Here is a 20090-nt window from a genome sequence, read left to right on the forward strand (position 1 = left end):
TTGGGATTCTGACTTAATATTTGGAGTAGAGAGTAACTAACTGTACTTAAAAATAACTTTTGATGATTACTTAAAGGTCTGGTCCTTTAGGAGAAAACTGCAGTGATTGCTTTCTAACAGTCGTGCATACAAAATTCTAATGCCTGAGAATGTTTCTTGAACAAAAATGTGTTGTTTCCTTAATTGCACTTGTAATAATAGCAAAATTTAGATGATGTGTAAATTGCAGAAGTACTGCCTGATTTTAGAATTGCAGCTAGCAGTCAGAGAGGTTTTAAATAATTATACTAAAGACCCTTTATTGTGAGATAAGCATTGTCTCCTTTATCTGTAATTTTTAAAGTAAGAGAGCCTGAAGTTTGGCAAACCTTATTTTCATTTTTACCCCCTGCCCCCCTTTTTTAAGGGTTAAGAACACCAGATTAGTCAAAGGGGATAAATGGTGTTCAGCACTTCTGAAAAACAGTGACTTAGGTCCTTAAATCTGAGTTTTTAACACAGTTGCACCATATAATTTGATTACAGCTTTTATTTGCTCTGTTGTGTGTACTAAAGATCACTTATAGTGGAAAATAAATGTCACTAGAGATCTAAAAGCCTGCCTTAGTGTGCTAATGCAGGTTGCCTCCTAGGTAAAGCCTTTTGTCATGCTTCCTCTTTTGTTTTTGAGGATTTAAAATTGAGAATTTCAAACTTACATTTGATTATGGCATATAATTGGATGAAAAAAGAGACCTCACCACATTGTGCTAAGCAGCAGCATCTGAATTCAGCCTCGTCTTGTGAGGAAGCAGCAGAGGCTCCAGAAGGGGGTGAGCAGTGCTCTGGGGTATTTTGCTCAGGGAAGGCAGGACTGTGCATGTCTCCAGTGCAGCAGCACCACTGCAGCAGTAACCAGTCCTGGAAATTGGTACTTTGAATTCTCTGCTACTGCTTCAGTCACAGCAAGTTTGCTGGCCAAGTCTGCTTGAACAGGGTCGGGCTTGGATTTTATCTTACTCTTCTGTCATCCATTTCCTGCCATTTTGGAAGATGCTAAAATCTGAATTGCATTAAATTTTAAAATAGGACCCTCAGATTTGGGGTTCCTAAAGCATACTAAAGGGGAGAGGCAACAGTTGTCTGATACAAGTAAGGTTTAATATTAAAAATGTGCCATATGTCATTTTCCTCCCTGGATTACACTCCCTGTATGAAAATGTCTGACCTGCACTGACTTTAGAAAAACACTCAAAAACTTGAGATAAAGATGTGATACAGATGTACCCAAAAGCACATTGTTAGAGTGCCTGCTCTGTGGTACCTGTGCTCTGCATGGCTGGTACTGAACTGAGGTCTGGAGCACACCGAGGTTGGGTTCTAGGGAGCAAAGCACAGCAAATAGCAGCTTCCAGTATTACCTGGGATTTTTAACAGTGGGGGAAGTCTGAATTCTAAAACTATTTATTTAACTCTGCTTAAAGTAATAGCTTTGTTGGTCACAGCTGACACAAATCCAGTTTAGTATCTAACTAAAATGAGGGCTGTGGCTACTGTTTTCAAGACTTCTGATTTGTAGTTGTTTGGACTAACTTTAAAAGGAAGATTTAATGTAATAGTGAGTTACTGTGTAACAAGATGAAATGTAAATGAAAATAAATAGTCTGATGCTGGTTTGCTGTTTTTGTACTTGAAGAGAGAACCTTTTACCCACAAAGTATCAGCCATCTTTTTATGAGGCTCACTGCATGTTAGTGTGATTTCAACAGAACCCATTGGTACTTGTCACTGTCTTCTGCCTTTCAATGCAACCAAGTCTGTTTTTATACTTCATTTCATTGCCTTAATAAACCTCATAGGAATAAATACATTTTATCTGCTATTTGACTTGTAACCATTGCATACTAATTGATTGTGCCAAGGTAAGGCTAATTCACTTTGAGAAAAGAGCTTAATTTGCACTCATGTTGAATGTACATTTTATGTAGTTTTCAGCTAAACAACCACTTTGGTGTTTAATAAATTAGTGCCCAATAAATGCATCATAAATCTATCATTGTAAATAGCTGTCCTCATGACAGTGTCCCCCCACCAATTGTGGCACAAAAGCATTATCTGCAATGAAAGACACATTCAAAAGGGGCTCGATTGCCTCTGTCAGTAGTAGAAGGTAGAAATTCTATTATCAGGGTATTGATTCCAATCCTGTAATGTGCTTTTAGACCCCATTAAACTATTGTCAAAGTGCATTCACCAGAAGTTGAAAAAGGTACTTAATAATTTGCACATTAGACCTGCTAATTAGGGGAGCTATGCCATCAACCTTATCTTCCAACCCCAAACAGCTTTTGATAAAGATCCATCTAATGCAGTGATACCAGCCTGCATTTCAGCTCTTGGGGCTGCTGCAGAAAATGGTGGCCAGTAGCAAAGTCTCAGAGGAGGTCAGCCTGTGGTCACAGGTCTGTATATTGATTTAGTTTTTCCTTTTATCTTGTAGATGAGATGGTTATGAAAGGTCTGTAAGAGTAAGGATAGCAAATTCAAGAAAATACCTTCTCTTCTCAGACCTTCCTCCCTCCCATTCTTTCAGTGAGGGAGGCGAGTTTTGTGGCTGTCCAGGGTGAGAGGGAGATGCAAATTCTCATTCTTCTTCCTTCAGAAATGTTGGGTACTGTGCTGCAGAAACTCTGCCTGATAGTATCAGTCCCAAACGCTGATGCTTGAGACTGCATGGATCACAAGCTGAGTGTGATCAGAAGATGCCATAAATAAAGTGTAAAAGCACAAATCCACGGAGAAGCACTATGATATATATGGCAGCAGTTTCTATGAAATCCATATCATGCAGAACTTGGTTTTGGAGCACCTTTTTGGGCTTTTTAAACAGGTGTGAATGCCATCACTGTCACTGAAAATATGCTCATCAAAGGGGAGTTCTTTGCCTTTAAATTTCTTTGGGGGGAGATTTTGAAGCCTTAAAAAGAGTTTTGAAAGTTTCTGTCTTGACAAGCTCTTTACTAGGATGTAGTGGCTTAGATGGATCATTTTAGCTATTTTTCAGCAGCAAAGTAACTAAGCTGAGGCTGAGCCTTCTCAGGCAGTCTTGCAATCCTTACAGAAAATGCATTCTTAGGTATTCATATGCAGTCTCCTACCTGGAATTACTGCATTAATGTCTGGAAGGCAGATGACAGGGAAAGGGGAAAAAAACCCGTTGACTTCTTTTCAAAATGGGGAAAAACTGTGTAGGGGGGATGTGAACAAAGTGATCAGAGCCCAAGAGAAAAGATAAAATATTCTCATCTTGTAGGAGTTCTTGAATATCTGTCAGAGCTTTATGAAATTGCACTGGAGCTTCTGTAATTCTGTGAAGAGCTACCTGTCTTATGTCTTCACATGGGACTTTTCTGTCCCCTTTTGGTATTCCCCCTTCATTTATTTTGAAGATGCACTTTGTGACTAGGGAATCAAATTTATCTGAATGATCTGAATATTACCTAAATTATTTCTGTGTTTTGACTGCCTTTAGTACATGCAATTTTGATGCTTTTTGTTTGTTTGTTTAAATGTAGATGTACAGAATAGAAAAGGATGACACAGGGCTGTAGTTTCCTCATGTGGCCAGTCCCAGGTTACCTGAGTTATTGTCTTGCCCCATCTAGTGGTCAAAACTGGATGGATAAAAGTAAAAATGAAGCTGATAAAACGTTTAAGATCTATTAAGTTGTGCTGTGGCCTTTTTGAATAGGAACTCTTCAACAATCGTTCCTGACTTTTAGAATTAGGTGGGAATTCTATAATAGTTCCTTTAATGCCATGAAAACACTGAGTGCATCTACCTTTTTATGCTTACCATATGTTACCATATGTGTTACTGTTCTCTGTTTTACATCCTTCTTAGCCTTTTTGGCATAATATATTTATTATTTCTGTTCTGTTATCCCTTTTGTTTTGGTCTAGGATGATACTGTGACACAACAGTGGTCATAGGAACCTCACACTGACAAACTCTAAAAATGGATAGTTTGGTCTCTGGAAAACCCCAGGAAATGCACTCAGCTGAGGGCTGTACCTGTACTTGTGGCAATGCAGGGCTCTGGGGAGGAAGGGGAGCTACAGAAACGTTGCTGGATCAGAAATCAAGATTTACTACTTAAAAATATAAAAATAAAAGGAATACTTTAATTTTTAAAAAACAACCCAAACAGCTTTTTCTGACCACTGTTTTTAGAGAGCCGGACAGAGTGCAACATCTTTTTTTTTTTTTTTTTCCCTTTGTTTTGCAGGAAGAACTCTATGGGGAGAGAATAGCTTTTTATTATAGAATGAATACATCTTTCCTGACATCCCTAGAGCACTGTGGAGCCAGTGCTATTGCAATGCAAATGTAAATTAATCTGTGTCCTGATTTCTGTTTGCTGGCCTACAGGGAAGGTCAGACATTTTACTTCACCTAGTGCTGGGATGAATCTTAAAATGCAGAAGTTTTCTAGAGCACCCTACCAGTAGTTCCCTTTGACTGTTTTAGGAAGGAGATCAGTTCAAGCATATTTAGTGTAAATACTTAGCTCACAGGAATTGTTGCATGAACATGGAGTGATACCTATTAATGTATTGTTGGTGATACAAATATGCTTTAATGAATTTCAATATGCCTAATTCAGTGTGTCCATTCCTCAGAGAGAGGGATTGTACTAAATGGTGTCAAAAATCCAAGGGACTCTGCAGTTCAGCAAAACAAGTAGAGAAAGTTGATAAGTGGCAGATAGCGAAGTGTTAGTAATATTGAGGTCACAACACTGATCTGTTCATGTGGAATGTCACTAGTTGGTCTGATCTTGTAAAGCTAAAGAGGATAAGAATTTAAGAAATGACAGAAAGCTTTCTGATCTTGTTAGGCTTTGTAAAAGATATTTTATAGGAGGAAATTAAAAAACCTGTGCTTAGTTATGTGTAAAAGTCTCTGAGAAGATTAATGAAGTTGCTGCCCATAAGTAATACATCATGGATATATTTGAAGAGGAAGGGAAGAGCTGACTAAGCTCTTCAACACTGAAGTAAGGACAATGGGTATGAACAAACTTTACTCACTGGATTTGAAGTGGAAATTAGAATGTTTCTTGTCAATAATTGGATTAATCTGATGATTAACTTTCCCACACCAGTTGTAAAATTTTAACAAATTCTACAAGTGGGATGAAACACAGAGAGCTCAGCAGTGCAGGGCCCCCATCTCATCAGCTGCTTCCACTGTGGTATGGAACATGTCCCACATTTCTATTAATACTCTATGTGGACTTTACCAGTAAAAATACCCTGACCCTCAGGCCAGCCAGTGGCCCCAGGCACTGGTCTGTACCCTCTGGAAACAGTCCCTGGCTGTGTCCCATGCCTGGCTCTGCGAGGGGTGGATCCCAGACAGAGCCCTCCTGGGTCTTGTGTCCCTGGTTTTTGTCAAAGGGAGCAAGATAATGTGTACAGGGTGTGAAATGGTGTCACCTACACTGACACCTTCCTTTTACTTAATTCCTTCAGGAGCAGGGTTTAAACATAATCAGTACCTGCACACAGATATGGTGGAGTATTGATGAGTTTTTTCACTGTAGGAGCTAACAAAAGCCACAGGCTTGCAGCTGAAGGATTAAAGTGGGAAGTAAGACATTTTTTTAATACCTATTGTAATTCAGGTTGTGGTACCTTATCAAAGAAAATGGTAGATACTCCATCACAAGATTGCATGTCTCTAAAGGTGTGCTCTAACTCATCTTTGGATTTATGGAGTTAAATACAGGAATCTCTAGACAGAATCCTCTGGCCTGTGTCATTTGGGAGGTCAGAATTCACAGAATCTTAATGGTTTCTTTTGCCTTAAAGAGCTATGAATCAAGAAAAAATCTGAATGCTCAAAAGCACTGTGAATTTTTAATCAAACCATTTTGCACATTAAGCTTAGTACAAGAACAGCTTGCATTGTTAGGTTGCATATTAGAAAAGAAGCTGTTCATGTGTTTATTTTTCTGCTCTAAAAATGTCATCATTACCACATACTGAAGTGTACAGTTGGTATAAATGAAGAAATTGCTGACTCCAGAGTGTAGAAAAAAAAAGGAAACAGTTTTTGGAAGAATGACAGTATCTCAGCTTTTCAGGTTTTTAAAATTCTTCTCTTAAATACTCTAATAATACCTTCCAATTGGGCTGCTACTTAACAAAATTAATCTCATGTAGTGAAGAATAGAATATGTGAAGGCCTATACTGTTCTCATAACAGCTATCTTTGAACCTGGTTTATATCTTAATGCATTACAGTATCTTTAGTTTTGGCATTTTTCTTTTAAAATTCTCCCATACTAGGTTCCTTGGTGTACTTGAAGGACAAAAGTTGAGCTTCCCAGTAGAAAAACAACACTCAGGCTTGATTTGTTTGGTTGAGTTTTTTACTTTCATTGAATGTACTAAGTATGTATAACAGTACATTTTCCACAGGATGAGTTGTGAATGCTGAGCATTCTGCAAATCAGGCTTGTGTCAGACTTTGAATTTTAACTCAGCGGACATTGCTGTTACCGCAATGTGACCCTGCAGAATTCACCAGCAGCAGTTAGGGGGAACACAGCTTCCCTAATCTAGCTGCAAGGAGAGTGTTCTGTGTGAGCTCTGGGGTGTTACAGGCTACTCTCCCTTCCAGGGCACTTAGTAGTGAAACTGGGGGGAGCTGACCAAGGAGTATTTTCACCTCAGTTCTTGTCTGACTTGCATTAGTGAATTTGGTGTTACATATGGCTCCTGTGAAAGAACTTTGACTGTGCTTAATCTGCTGTCTGGTGATAAACTATGGGTGCATTGGCAGCTGGAGGTCTGGGTGCACAGAATGTGCTCTTACACATAACCAGAAAAAACACCTACCTTTGTAACTCCTTAATCTTCTGTCTTCCTTTGAGGTGGATATTCCTGAGTGTACTCTAGTCAGCTTCAGAGAGATCCATCACTTACTAGAATGTTTCGCAGCCCCATTTCCCAGTTAGGGCACAGAAGTGCAGTTTTCCAGCTGATGAGAATGGCTGTGTTTGCAGGTGGTTGAGCTGAAGCCAGGTGGGAAGGACATCCCCGTCACCAGCGCCAACCGGATCGCGTACATCCATCTGGTGGCGGACTACAGGCTGAACAAACAGATCCGCCAGCACTGCCTGGCCTTCCGCCAGGGGCTGGCCAACGTGGTCAACCTCGAGTGGCTTCGAATGTTTGATCAGCAGGAAATCCAGGTACTTCTGCTTAAAGCTGCTCAGAACTATTGCTCTGAACAGAAATAATTGCTGATTTCTTCCTGTAACGTAACGGTCTCATTTCCTTTGCTGTTAGGTTCTGACTTCTGGTGCACAAGTTCCTATTAGCTTAGATGACCTTAAATCTTTCACAAACTATTCAGGTAAGCATATTTTGCTTAAGGAAAAAAAATCTGTTATGACTGACTTGGGACTAACTGAACTTGCTTGTTATCCTACCTTTTAAGAAAAAGTTGCAGGGTTGTTCTTGTTACCTTTGGCCAAATTTGATGGATGTGCCTAAATTTCAGAAAATTGGCTGAGATTATAACCCAGTTTATAAATTGTGGGAAATTGAGATACACAGTTTATTGTATTCACATGCTTAAATGCAAGTTTATAGCCAGATAATTTGAGGTTGTTTCTTTTCTAAATTAAAGTTCGTCACTGACTGTGTCTGATTGATCTTAAAATAAGTCTGCAAATGACTTTGTGATAGCAGTTTCTACTACCCCATTTAGATACTTACCATTTCTCAGAGAGTCTGAAGAGAGAAATCATAAATTTTCCTTGTAAGAAATGTAAGATGTCTTATTTAATTTGTCCCTTGTATTTATCATTAATGTAATCAAAAAGTAGCTACCAAATCATCAGTTCACATCTGGGCTTACCTCAGGTTAAGCAGATTCATTCAGTAACATCCTGGATCTTGCAGATTTTTCACACTCTTGGAGTGAAGGGCAATAATTTGAACTTACTAGCTAAATGCTAAACTAAATAAAATGAATTCAAAATAGGATTCAGTGAAGAAAACTGCATTTAAGAAGCTGAGGGATGTAGTTGCCTTAGGTAAGCAAGGAGACTGAAATTGCAGTGATGACAGATCTGTAGGTACTGGAAGTTAGCAGTACAAGTCTGCTGGTTATAATATTTTCCCCAAACCTTCAAGATTGATGATAGGTTTTCTGAATAGTTTGTCTTACATAAAACTATTCTAGCTGTAAATCATTTAAATCTCATTGTAGGTGGCTACACAGCAGACCATCCTGTAATTAAAATATTTTGGAGGGTTGTAGAAAGCTTCACCGATGAAGAGAAACGCAAACTGCTCAAATTTGTAACGAGCTGCTCTCGACCACCTCTTCTGGGGTTTAAGGTAAGTCCTCTGACTTCCTGCCAAACTTTTAGAAATGCTGAAGATGTTGGTCCAAGTTTTTCTTGTCTCAGAATCTAAAATTTGAGAATACTCATCCATGACTACAGAAACAGCTTTAATGCTTGCATGTGCATGTATAATAAGTTTCAGAATATGTAGTGAAGTGTTCTGTTGCTTTCCATTTTAACTGTGAAATTTGATAAGCCTGCAAACTGCTGATTAGAGCACTTGCTGCTTGTGATGGAAGGTCCCTCTGCCATTTCATGTTGTGCAGAAGCAGAGTTACTACCAGTTTCAAGCAACAGGTTGAGTTAAGCCTAGTGTCTTCTAAGTCAGGCAAAAGACAATTTAGGATATAAAGGCAGTTATTAAATTTGATCCTCTTAAATTAACCATTTGAAGAAGGACATGTATTTCCTTTTCTTCTAATTCCCATTTATCTGCTTGTATCTCACAGCTCATTATCCTTAGCAGCAAAATATTTAGCTGCAGTTTCCAGATTGCTATTTACAGGGAAGCTAAAGTATGAAGAAAAATCTTCTCTACTGCTGATAAAACACAAGAGGGGCCAAGGCAATTTGAAGACATTTTGAAACTGAATTCTAGGGTTGTTCTACCCCTGAATTTCAGTGGACTGTAAAATTTTGGCTAAGAACCAGCCATCATATCATTTCCTCTAAAATCTGGGAACATTCAGTGCTGTGTGGTGGTGTTACCATGTGGATAGGCAATGTCCTCCACCTTCAGTATCTGTAATCTATAGCTCAGCTACGCTCCTTTTATAGACAGCTAGGATTGGAACTGGCACATTCAGCTGGTAATCGGTCTGACTGTTCCATGTGTCAACTTCAGGATCAATTAAGTCATGTCTTAGACTCCCCAAAACATGTTAACCAGATCCCCTTGGACAGTAAAGAGTGCCCATAGATATGGATATGGAGACAATGAACATGGCTGTTGAATAACATGAATCCTGTCTCAGGTATTTGTCGATTGATTTCTGTGATTCCTTATTTAAAAGTCGGCAGGCTTTTCTCCTAAACCCCCCAAGTCCATGTAAATATTGCTGTACAGTACTCTAGCAATGAATAGGGTTTTACAGGACAGCAGGAAGAGCAACTGGAAAACTCTGGGATGAGACCAAGCTAGGACAGTGCACATCAGTCACATGAGGAAGGGAGAATGGTAAACAGCTGGGGAAACCGAGTAAGCAGAAGTTCCCTTTTGTTGTCATCCTCTTTAATTACAAGGGGAGAGGAAGAAATTGCAGATGCAGGTACCCAGCTTTGAGATAGCCAGTGTGACATTTGAAGAAATGGATGGAGTGTGTATGCATTATATTGTGGGACCAGCATGTTTTCTTTGTTAGTGCACGTTGATTTAAGATTAGGCAATACCTTGATATGGTTATATCTTATAGATTCCATAGTCTAGTTTTGCATAATTTAAAAATTTTAAACTTTCATTGCCAGAGACAGGTTCAAAATAACATTTACTAAAGCTAATTAAAGTTTAATAAGTTTAATAAATGTGATTGTTACGGACAAAAAAAAAATCATTAAAGTATGGTTGAAAATTGTTAAGTTCCAATCAGGTCACATAATAAATTGATGATACTTTTCCCTTCCAAACTATTGCAGTTTCCCGCTGTACAGTATTTAATTATGCAACAAATGGTGCCCTTGGCATGACATTTCAATTTAGGACTCCATTTTCCCATTTTTAAAGCTAGAGTAGGGGAATTCAATTAGCATTTTGAAAGGAACACTAAAAATGCAACATTTTAGCCGTGAAATACTTTTAAGGCCTCCATTTGAACAATAATTTAGCTTAGAATCTCATTGACCTTTTGCCTTTGCAGCTGGAATTTTTTTCCAGTTTCTAAAATCAGAACTTTTTTATCTCAGGCAAGCATTTGACAATATGAATACTGTATTGCCAGCAAAAACAGTGCTTTGGAGGTAACAAATCAATGTATTTTTCACTATACTACTTCTTGGAAGAAGATAGATGGGCTTTTATTAAAGCAATTAAATATTACATACATAATGTGTTCTTCAGATCAGTAGTTAACACATCAGAAGAACAATCAGGGTTTGACAAGTTTATATTATTACAGACTCACATTGATACTATGTTTTTGTAGCATTGTAAATTTGTACCATAGACTGTATGAATAACAAGTCACTGTATTTTCCTTAGAATCACATAAATTGCTTTGTGTACTCCTAATTAGTGGATCTTGTTGCAACAAGGCAGACACTACACAATTCAAGAGTGGTTTTGGTGCTATGAGGAATGAAAGAAATGCCATTTCAGTGTCATTGTTACAGGTTTTCATCTGGTGATTTACTTCACAGAAATGTGTGCCAGCTGCTACGAGGTAGGTTTTGGCTTGTATACCTTTTTTTGATACGTGGTTGTTTTTTGTTTTGGTTGCATCTTCCAGGAGTTATATCCTGCATTTTGCATTCACAATGGAGGATCTGATTTAGACAGGCTGCCTACTGCCAGTACCTGCATGAACTTGCTGAAGCTTCCTGAGTTTTATGACGAGAACCTGATGCGAAGCAAGCTCCTCTATGCCATTGAATGTGCTGCTGGATTTGAACTCAGCTGAGTCCAACCAATGCTTATTTGGATGATCTGCAGAAGAAAGAACCAGTGCCTACTCTATAAGCAGCACCCATACCCAAGCAGTTTTAAGGGAATTCTGTCTACATTTCTGCAGCTCTTGTGTCTTACCAAATGCCCTCAAATAGGTTTTATTTCTAAACACAATTTCTTAGTTAGCTTCCATTACTGAGTATTGCATTGACACTGCTTTATGACTCAAAACAATGAATGCTGTGTGCAGCGTGGCTGATTTCTGTGTTTATGTGAAGGAAGAGCACATTTAAAGAACAGTGACATCTCAGTGGAATTAACCAAAGATGAAGCTTTGGCTTTTTGCTGTTCAAACATAAATAATTTTGCAAACTGGCAATAAAGTTGTGTACTGTGCGGTGCATTGGGATGAGACAGGGCTAACATCCTGTAATTAATCTTCTAGAACGAAGGCAAGCAGATGTTTGCAGATATCCCAGAAATGAGAGGATGAAAATGCTCATTACTGACAACCTGACATCTTAACTTACATTGCAGAGTTGTTTACAAATCACAGAGAGATGGGCAATCACCAGTCATGTGAAGTTCAGCCAGGGCAAGTGCTGGATTCTGCACCTGGGACAGGGCAGCCCTGGCTCTGTGGACAGACTGGGGAGTGAGAGGCTGGAGAGCAGCTGTGGAAAGGGAGCTGGGAGTGCTTTATTTGTGACAAGCTGAACACAAGCCAGCAGTGCCCTGGCAGCCAGGAGGGCCAGCCCTGTCCTGGGGGCATCAGGCCCAGCATCACCAGCCAGGCAAGGGAGGGATTGTGCCTCTGCTCTGGGCTGGGGCAGCCTCACCTTGAGTGCTGGGGGCAGTTCTGGGTGCCACAATATAAAGAAGACATTGAGCCTTTAGAGAGCATCCAGAGGAGGCTGTGAGGGTGGTGAAGGCCTGGAGGGGAAGCTGTGTGAAGAGTGGCTGAGGTCACTTGGTCTGTTCAGCCTGGAGGAGACTGAAGGGAGAACTCACTGCAGTTACAGCTTCCTTGTGAGGGGTAGAGGAGGGCAGGCACTGGTCTCTGCTCTGTGGTGACCAGTGACAGAACCTGAGGAAACAGCATGGGACTGGACTGGGAAAGATTCAGGCTGGGTATCATGAAATGGTTTTTCACCCAGAGAGCAGTTGGGCTCTGGAACAGTTCCCCAGGACAGTGGTCACAGCCCCAAGTCTGCCAGAGTTCAAGGAGCGTTTGAGCAATGCTCTCAGACACTTGTTGTGACTCTGGGGTGTCCTGTGCAGGGCCAGGAGTTGGACTGGATGATCCTGATCGGCCCCTTCCAACTCAGCATAGTCCATGATTCTGTGATAGGTGTTGCAGAACTGATTTTGTTTCATACTACCTTCCCTCAAGATGGTAGGCACTGAGATAAAGTGGTGTAATATTCCATTTGTGCTTTCTGAAACACTTTGAAGAAAACAGATTTGCATTATTTTAAGTTCAACCTTTGCTGCATCATTATCACTTGGACACTGTTCTGAATGGATGTGACTTTCCAGGTTTTCTCTGTTCTGTTTCTGTCTTTTGTGCCTGTACAGGTGTGTTGATTGGTTGGTTGGTTTTAAATGAATCAATCTCCTGTTGCATACACAGTACATACAGAAATCACCAATTTGGAAAAATATACATGTAATAATTATTAAAGTTATTTGAACCAAAGTTATCAGGCTTTATCTTTTATATTTGAAGCCTGTGGTGTTCACATTCCTTTTCCCTATAATTTCTTTCCATCTTAAATGCCGTATCTGTGTTGTAGACACTAATAAAATTAACTTTTTTTGTGATTAAACAGCTTTTATATCCCTTTCCCTGCAGTATTTCTGCTGAGAAAAGTAAGTGGGAATATGCTGCTGAATATAATTTGATATCTGGGGAAAAAATTGCTCTTGTATGGAAGGAGCTGATCCTCTAGTAGTAGGCACATCACAGGGTTTCATATGCAAACTGCAGTGAGATTAAAAAAGGAATTATAGTTCAGACTGTAAGATTCATCAGTCCATCCCTCTGAACTTTACTTTTATATTTTAAATCATCAAAAATTACAATCAAATTTGTATTCATCTCTTATGCAAAAAAATATTTTGCTGTTACTGGAAACTCTGCTGGATTTCCTATTTAATAAGCAGTAACCAGCAATATCCTTTTAAATGTGGGGAAACTGAGTGGTTGTAAGATGTTTACTAGTAACCATATAAAAATGTATAATTTCTTAATTTGGGTAATAAATGAAGTGTTAAAATACTATTTGTAGTCTTGATGTACAGAAATAAAACGATTGGTTTTCTTTTTGGTTTTGCTTTAGGCTTTTTATTTATGTTAAATGTTACATACTCAACCTATTCTTTATCCCAAATTCTTTTCTTGTATATTTTTCTACATAAATTATGAAACTTGTAAAGAAGTTGAAAAAGAGATCAGTAATAGTGAAACTGCCTCCTAATTGCAAAACCTGAACACTTCTTTTAGATAGCATTATTTATTTTAGAACCTAATGCTTTAAATATTTTGAAATTATTTTTCAATTCCATTATTTTGCTACATTCGGTAGTGTTGTATCTGTATTTTGTAAAATTAAATTAAATTTTTCTATTAAATATTTGTATTTTGAAGATTGTGTTGGAGTCATGCCAAGTACTGGTGACTGGTGACGTCCACTTTGTGCTTTTGAAAAGGAGCCAGTGCCCACTATTGCTGCCTGTGGCCAGGAAAGCAGCAGGTGCCACAGGGAGGGTAGGCTGGGGAAGTGAGATTTGCACAGAGCTGTAATTGCAGGAATCCCAGAGCTGCAGAACCTTCAGGAGAAAACTTGAGTTTGCTGCCAATACTCTGATGTTTTATTTCTTTGGTCTGCAGCACTCAGTGCTGTCTGTGTCTCCTGTACATGGAGTGTGACTCTGGCACAGGCAGGGCATCAGAGCAGTTGTAGCCCAAATTTCACTGTGCACAGGCTGGAGCTCTGTGCAGCTTCACCACCTGCAGAATCCAGGCTGCAGTGAGAGCAGAGTGGGGCTTTCCTTTGGCAACCAGTGCTTCCAGCTCTGCCAGGTGTTTGCAGAGAGGATCAAGCAGGAGCTCCTGCTTTTCAATGATCTATTGCTGGATATTTCAAGGAAGAGGAGATAAAGGTGTGAGAGGTAACACAGTCATGTCCTGAGAAGCAGGGCGCTCAAAATGATCTCTTGTAGCACTTAGGTAGCAAGAATTGTTTCTATATGAAACTGGATTTTCTGGATTTTAAAATAAGAGTGGATTGTCCCCCAGTGGTGATGCTCCCACAGTTTAGGTAAGCAGAGGCAGGAGCAATCTGCATGCAAGCAACCTGAAACATTATTGTAGATTTGATCATCAGAATGATAGCAGTAACAATTATGAGTTTGGGGTTGGTTTCTGTACAAGACAACCCATTTTAAAGTAAGTTTCTGTACTACAGTGTTTCTTCTTCCTAGTTCAGTACTTGCTTTTTGAAAAAGCAAGCATTTTCTGATTGGTTTTTGTTTTCAAGTAAGTTTGGGTTTGTAATTTTGTAACCTGTTCTACAAAAATTTTTGTCAAGGTCTGTGTGATGGAAAGAGTTCACAAATTTTTCATCTCTACAAAGTTCAAAGGCATTAAAAGTGGAATAAAGAAACAAAATTAGCACTTGGTCTCTTTATTTAAATAAAAGTTTTTCCAGATGGGGCTTCAGTCCCATTAGATGGATTTAAGAAAATAAAGTACAGCAAACCAAACCAGGAGTAATTGGCCTTGTCCTTAATCTCTGTCTTCCATCATGGTCCTGAAAGCCAGACTTATATAAAAACTGATTTCTAGGGACCATTTATGTATCTTTAAAAGAGGAAAGATTTCCTTCCAGTTTCATGCAAAAACACTGAGCTGACAGAAGTTTGATTTGAATAAGGAGGATATCTTCAGGTATTTTTTGGGGAGGTGCTCCATAAAAATAATAAAAAATGAGCTTCCTAATGCTATTAGTACCAATGCTGATGTTTTTTTTTTTTTTTAACATCACTTGAGTAATATAGCACAAACATCCTCATTTAGTCCTATAAAGGGGTTTGGAATTCAGAGAAAACACTTTTGAGTGCAGTGAGTTCATTGATTACAGTTTCTACTAAAAACTATTAATTAAATAATAGTGAGACAGCACATATTCTTACCACCACTGAAAAATAGTACAGCACAGAAAAAAAAAGGAAAAAAATCAAAAGAGGAATGTTTGTTGGAACTGTAATATTTGCTCATATACATGAATATGTGTTAATAATGGTTTGTGATATAAATGCTTTGTTACCTTTTTTTTTCCATGATGCTTTTGCCTGTCAGTGGAGAGAAGAAATGAACATGGTCTGTAAAACTGATCAGGATATCTCTATTTTTATTGACTTCTGCTTTTGTGAATAAAATAATTTGAGTTTTCTTGAAACTGCAGAAACACTCTTTCATTTTTTGCAGTAAATTGGGCATCCTCTTGTTGAAAACTGGTAGTACTGAGTATGTTCTAAAAGAATCTAGTATTAACTGCTTGTTGGTCTTGAAGTTGATACTGTTGGAACTGGCCACTCATGGCAGTGATGGAGTCACAATTCCCAAGGGATTTAAAATTCCTGGAGATGTGTCACTGAGGGACTTGGTTCAGTGGTGGGACTGGCAGTGCTGGGTTAATGGCTGAACTCAATCATCACTGAGGTCTTGTCCAATCTAAACATTCCTGTGGTTCTGGTGTTTTGGAATGGCTCATACCTTCAGTGTTTGAGCTGTGATTTCCCACTATGCCAAGGAAGCTGCAGCTCTGAGGGTTGCTGTTGTTTCAGGGTGTTTTTCAAACAATGCACTTGCTCTGCTTTGTAAAAACTTCTTCAGAATCTTTGGAAAGAAAAGCTCCATGGATAGAAGTCTGAGAAGCTGCAATTCACAGTGAAGAATGCCACTCTGTCAGGAAACACAAAAATTTCTTGCTCAACTGCTTCTAGAATTCTGGCACATGTGGGCCCCTTTAAAGGTGCAATTTAGTTTTTATCTCCTTTGATAATTAGACTTATCTGCTTCCCTTTACTTATTTATTGCTAAACACACTTTTAGTTATACTTCAATATTTATAAAGTTAGTATTGTGCATATTTCATTTCTGAATGCTTAGAAATAGCAGCATATTTGCTTCAGCTTCTCCTCAGCCACTCCTCATGTGACACAGCCTCCAAAACCTTAATCATCTTTTCATCTTTATCTCTGCCTTGCTTGTTAGTGAACCCAGCAGCATCTTCAAAATACCTTTTGTGGACTTTGATGTGATTGGGGACTGAGTTAAGTGACAGTAAATCTTTTCCTTGTCAAATTCCTGTGGTTGTTAATCAGTGACATTTACCAGGTAGGGTTGGATTTAAGATTTTGTGGCTTTGCATTTTCGACTTCCAGTGTTGCTTTGACTTTCCAAGAATTTTGCAAATCTCTTATCAATGAAAAATAGCAGACTTGGTAAAAAACTGAGTTCTGAATTTTTTCCACAATTTTTTATAGATAGGATGCTAAACATTGATATAAATACCTTAGGACTAACATTAAACCACCTAATTGTATATTTGCTTCTGCCACCAACAGTATCAAACACCCAAGTGCAAGCTCTTGTACAAAGTCCTGTATTTTGATTGTCTTCTGAAGGTCGAGTAGTAGCTCAGAGTTCAGCAAAGCACATCAGACAGTCAAACAGGAGAAACATGGGAATTCTAACTGACAAAAAATGGGCCATAAAGGCAGGCACAGATATCCTGCAGCTTGATTTCACACTGTTAAGGGCTGAGCTCTTGTTGTGTGATGGTTAAATCCTTGCTGCATTTATTGCCAGGATAGCTGCTCTCCAGTCTGGGTCTAAGCTTCCCTGTCCACAGCTCTACAGAATCATACATTCTGTTTGCAAAGTTGGTTCATGTATTTATAGGAGCAGTGTGCTCAAATTTCCTACTATATTTAACATCATTCTTTTCTGCATTCCCAGAGCAGCTGTTTGTTCATTCTGTGTAACATTTAACTGAAAAGTAGTTTTGCATTATTTCTATTTTATTCTTTGTTTATAGTTACACATAGTTCTTGACTGCTGAAGAAAGAAACAGGCAGTCACCAGATGGTGTTACTTCAGATCCTCCTGCTGCTGCTGCTTGCCCAAATGTTAGACCTGGGAAAAGCATTCCTCCTCAATTGCTGTGTGGTTTTGCTGTATGTTGTCAAACAAACCTTCTGAAGGAATTATTTCCTTCTAGCCCTTATCTTAAGAGTAATTGTTTTCATTACAGCTCTGTTTTTCTCCCTCTTCACTTACAGGCAAACAGCAGCAGAGCTCAGAGTTCTGCAGAGATATTTTAGGTATAATTACCTGGTAGATCTATCGGCTATTGATGAAAAATTACATAGAATTAACTAATATTTGGCATTGAAACACGGACAAAAAAGCATATCCCTGATCAAGTTAATGAACATAAATGCTGATCAAGCTGTCCTTGAAAAGAATAAGCACTTGGCATAAGCTGTGAGATCGTCTGACTGCCCCCAGTAGTTTCTGGGTTGTTTGTGCAGAACCCCAAATAATCAGCAGAATACATCTGATACTTCAGGAGGAATTGGCAAAAACATCAACTGTACTGAAGTGGTTTAACCACTTTGAAAAGCATCCACTTAGCTCAGGCTTTTGCACACAAAGAGGAGTCCAGATAAACTTGCAGCCTCTAGATTACCTAAGACACGCTGTCCTGATGAAAACCGAGGTTGTGCTTGGCAGGAAAACACTGCAAGTGAAAATGGGTTATTTTGTGCTTTTAATGCTTCTCCTCAAAGTTTTAAACTCGAGGTGTATTGCCCATATTTCAAGTCTAATTGTTTCTGATAAGCTATCAGCAAAAAGTTAATGCTTATATTTAATTAAGTGGCACTTTCCAGAATTACTTTGCCAGCTGTACTATAATTAGATGATGTGAGAACAGTGTTTGATACATATGCTCATATTCTTTGTTAACACCAAAAATAGAATCTGTAAATCTGTAAATAGAAAAACTGGATGCATTAAGCAGCAGGGCAGAGCAGCAGGCTGGGAAGGCTACAGCCATTACCACCCCAAGAAGACTAATATTAATGTCTCTCTAATGCAGCATTTTTAAGCATTTCTTGTGTTCTGATGGGCTTTATATAATTGACCTCCATAAATCATAAAAGAAGGTTAAAAAAAAGAATCTGGGAACTATGTGAATTGCTAATAACTCCTGGACTGCTGCCACATTATTTCCATCATTAGGTTATAGCTACCAGTTAGGCCTGAATTCATGTCCCTTAACTCCAGGCATGTGTGAGGTGGCTGTCGAGGCACCTGGGGAGAAAAGGCAGCCACAGGACAGAGCTCTGGCAGGCACTTCCTTCTTTCCTGAAAGGGTGGAATGAACTGTGCCCTGCAGGTGGCCTCTTTTCCTCTCTCTCTTCAGTCAATGGCCTCGAACTGGATGCTTGAGACAGCTGAAGTGACCAGACTTTTCCCTCGTGTTCCCAGAGGAGAGTTTAAAGTTCTTAAACAATTAAGAGTCTTTGATAGCAGCGTCTATTCTGACTCAATGACTCAGCACTTGGGTATCAGCCTGGATCTCTGATACCAGCTCTAACAGACCCACCAGACCTTTTGTTATTGGAATGTTGATGCTCTGCCAGCAATATCAGATTTAATGCCCCTTAACACAGTGCTCCAGGCTTGTGCTGCAAGCAGCAGGCCATAAAAACATAGGACACTTTGACTTCATACTTTTGCAAATACCTACCTTTGAAGGTTTTCTGAATCTAAAAGCTTTTCAGTTTTATTAGTCCTATAAATAGATCTAATTTAAAATGTTAATGAGCTAGTTATGTAATCCTTTTGGATTTCAGTAAAACTTTGGATACTGTCTCTCCCAGGATCCTTCTGGACAAAATGTGCAGCACACAGCTGGATAAACACATGATGGGATGAGTGAGCAATTGGCTCATGGGTCAGCACAAAGGGTTACAGTGCTGGGGTTACATCAGCCTGGTGTTCTGTCACTGGTGGGGTTCCACAGGGCCCCAGCCTCAGCCCTGTGCTCTTCAACATCCTCATAAACGACTTGGAAGGGATACTAAATTAGAAGTTTGCCAAGGACACCAATTTGGGAGGAGTTGCTGACTCCCCTGAGGGAAGAGAGGTCCTGCAGAGACCCAGACAAATCAGAGGGCTGGGCAATCACCAACCATGTGAAGTTCCAACAGGGCAAGTGCTGGATTCTGCACGGGACAGGGCAGTCCTGGATGTAGGTGCTTCAGTATCCCCTGCAGTACATCTCCTGGTGGGCTTTGTCACAGGCTATTTTAATTGAAATCACCTGCCTTTCCCTGTAACAGAGAAAAGAAAATTAAATATCATGTCCACAACATGAGCAAACTTCTAAAAAGGAAATAAATCTTGTTACTGTTCAGTGTCAGAGATAATCTGAGCCATCAAAGACTCTAAGTTAAAAAAACCTGTGCCCTAATAAATGATATTTGTAATTGGTGGCTCTGTAAACTGCCCATTCTGGAAAGTCTTGGGAAATGTCTTTATGTCTTCTTCAAAGGCAAGCATTAACCAATTACAGTATATTTTTGATTTAAAAAAAATAATTACACAATCTTTTGTTTTCATCTGTGACTTTGTTAGGAAACATTTATTTACATTTTCAGTGTTTTGCTGTAGAAAATGCCAAACTGCCCTGCCCACAGCTATAAGCAGGCACTTTACCTTCTCATACCTTCCTTTCTCCAAATGCAAAATTGTTCTCTAAGCCTTCCTGGATATTATTCTGATATCTGAAGGATGCTAAAGCAGAGCTATGCTGTCTAGAGTCAGAAGTGTTAGAAAATCTCTGGGCAGATCAATGTAATGGTAACAATTGTGTTAAAGAAGCCATGGTTGCATTGATGCAGGCAGTGTTTTGATCCCAACCCTCCAGTTCCATATGGAATCATGCTTCTTTTCCATATTCTATTTGCTTGGATAAACAGAAAGTTTTATGGTTGGCATCCAT

General features: G+C 39.1%; 1 protein-coding gene across 1 annotated transcript in view; it reads left to right on the forward strand.

Annotated features, from left to right (window-relative positions):
• UBE3C (ubiquitin protein ligase E3C) overlaps positions 1-11552 on the forward strand; it is a 66768-nt gene extending 55216 nt beyond the window's left edge. Inside the window, exons 20-23 of the mRNA XM_033059430.1 lie at positions 7056-7244; positions 7342-7408; positions 8270-8400; positions 10850-11552. Of these exons, the coding sequence (XP_032915321.1) occupies positions 7056-7244; positions 7342-7408; positions 8270-8400; positions 10850-11020 (558 nt within the window). The 3' untranslated portion in view covers positions 11021-11552. The remainder of the gene's footprint in view (positions 1-7055; positions 7245-7341; positions 7409-8269; positions 8401-10849) is intronic.
• Positions 11553-20090: the final 8538 nt, after the last annotated feature.

Source organism: Catharus ustulatus, chromosome 1 (genome assembly GCF_009819885.2).
Source record: "Catharus ustulatus isolate bCatUst1 chromosome 1, bCatUst1.pri.v2, whole genome shotgun sequence".
Lineage (NCBI taxonomy): Eukaryota > Metazoa > Chordata > Aves > Passeriformes > Turdidae > Catharus > Catharus ustulatus.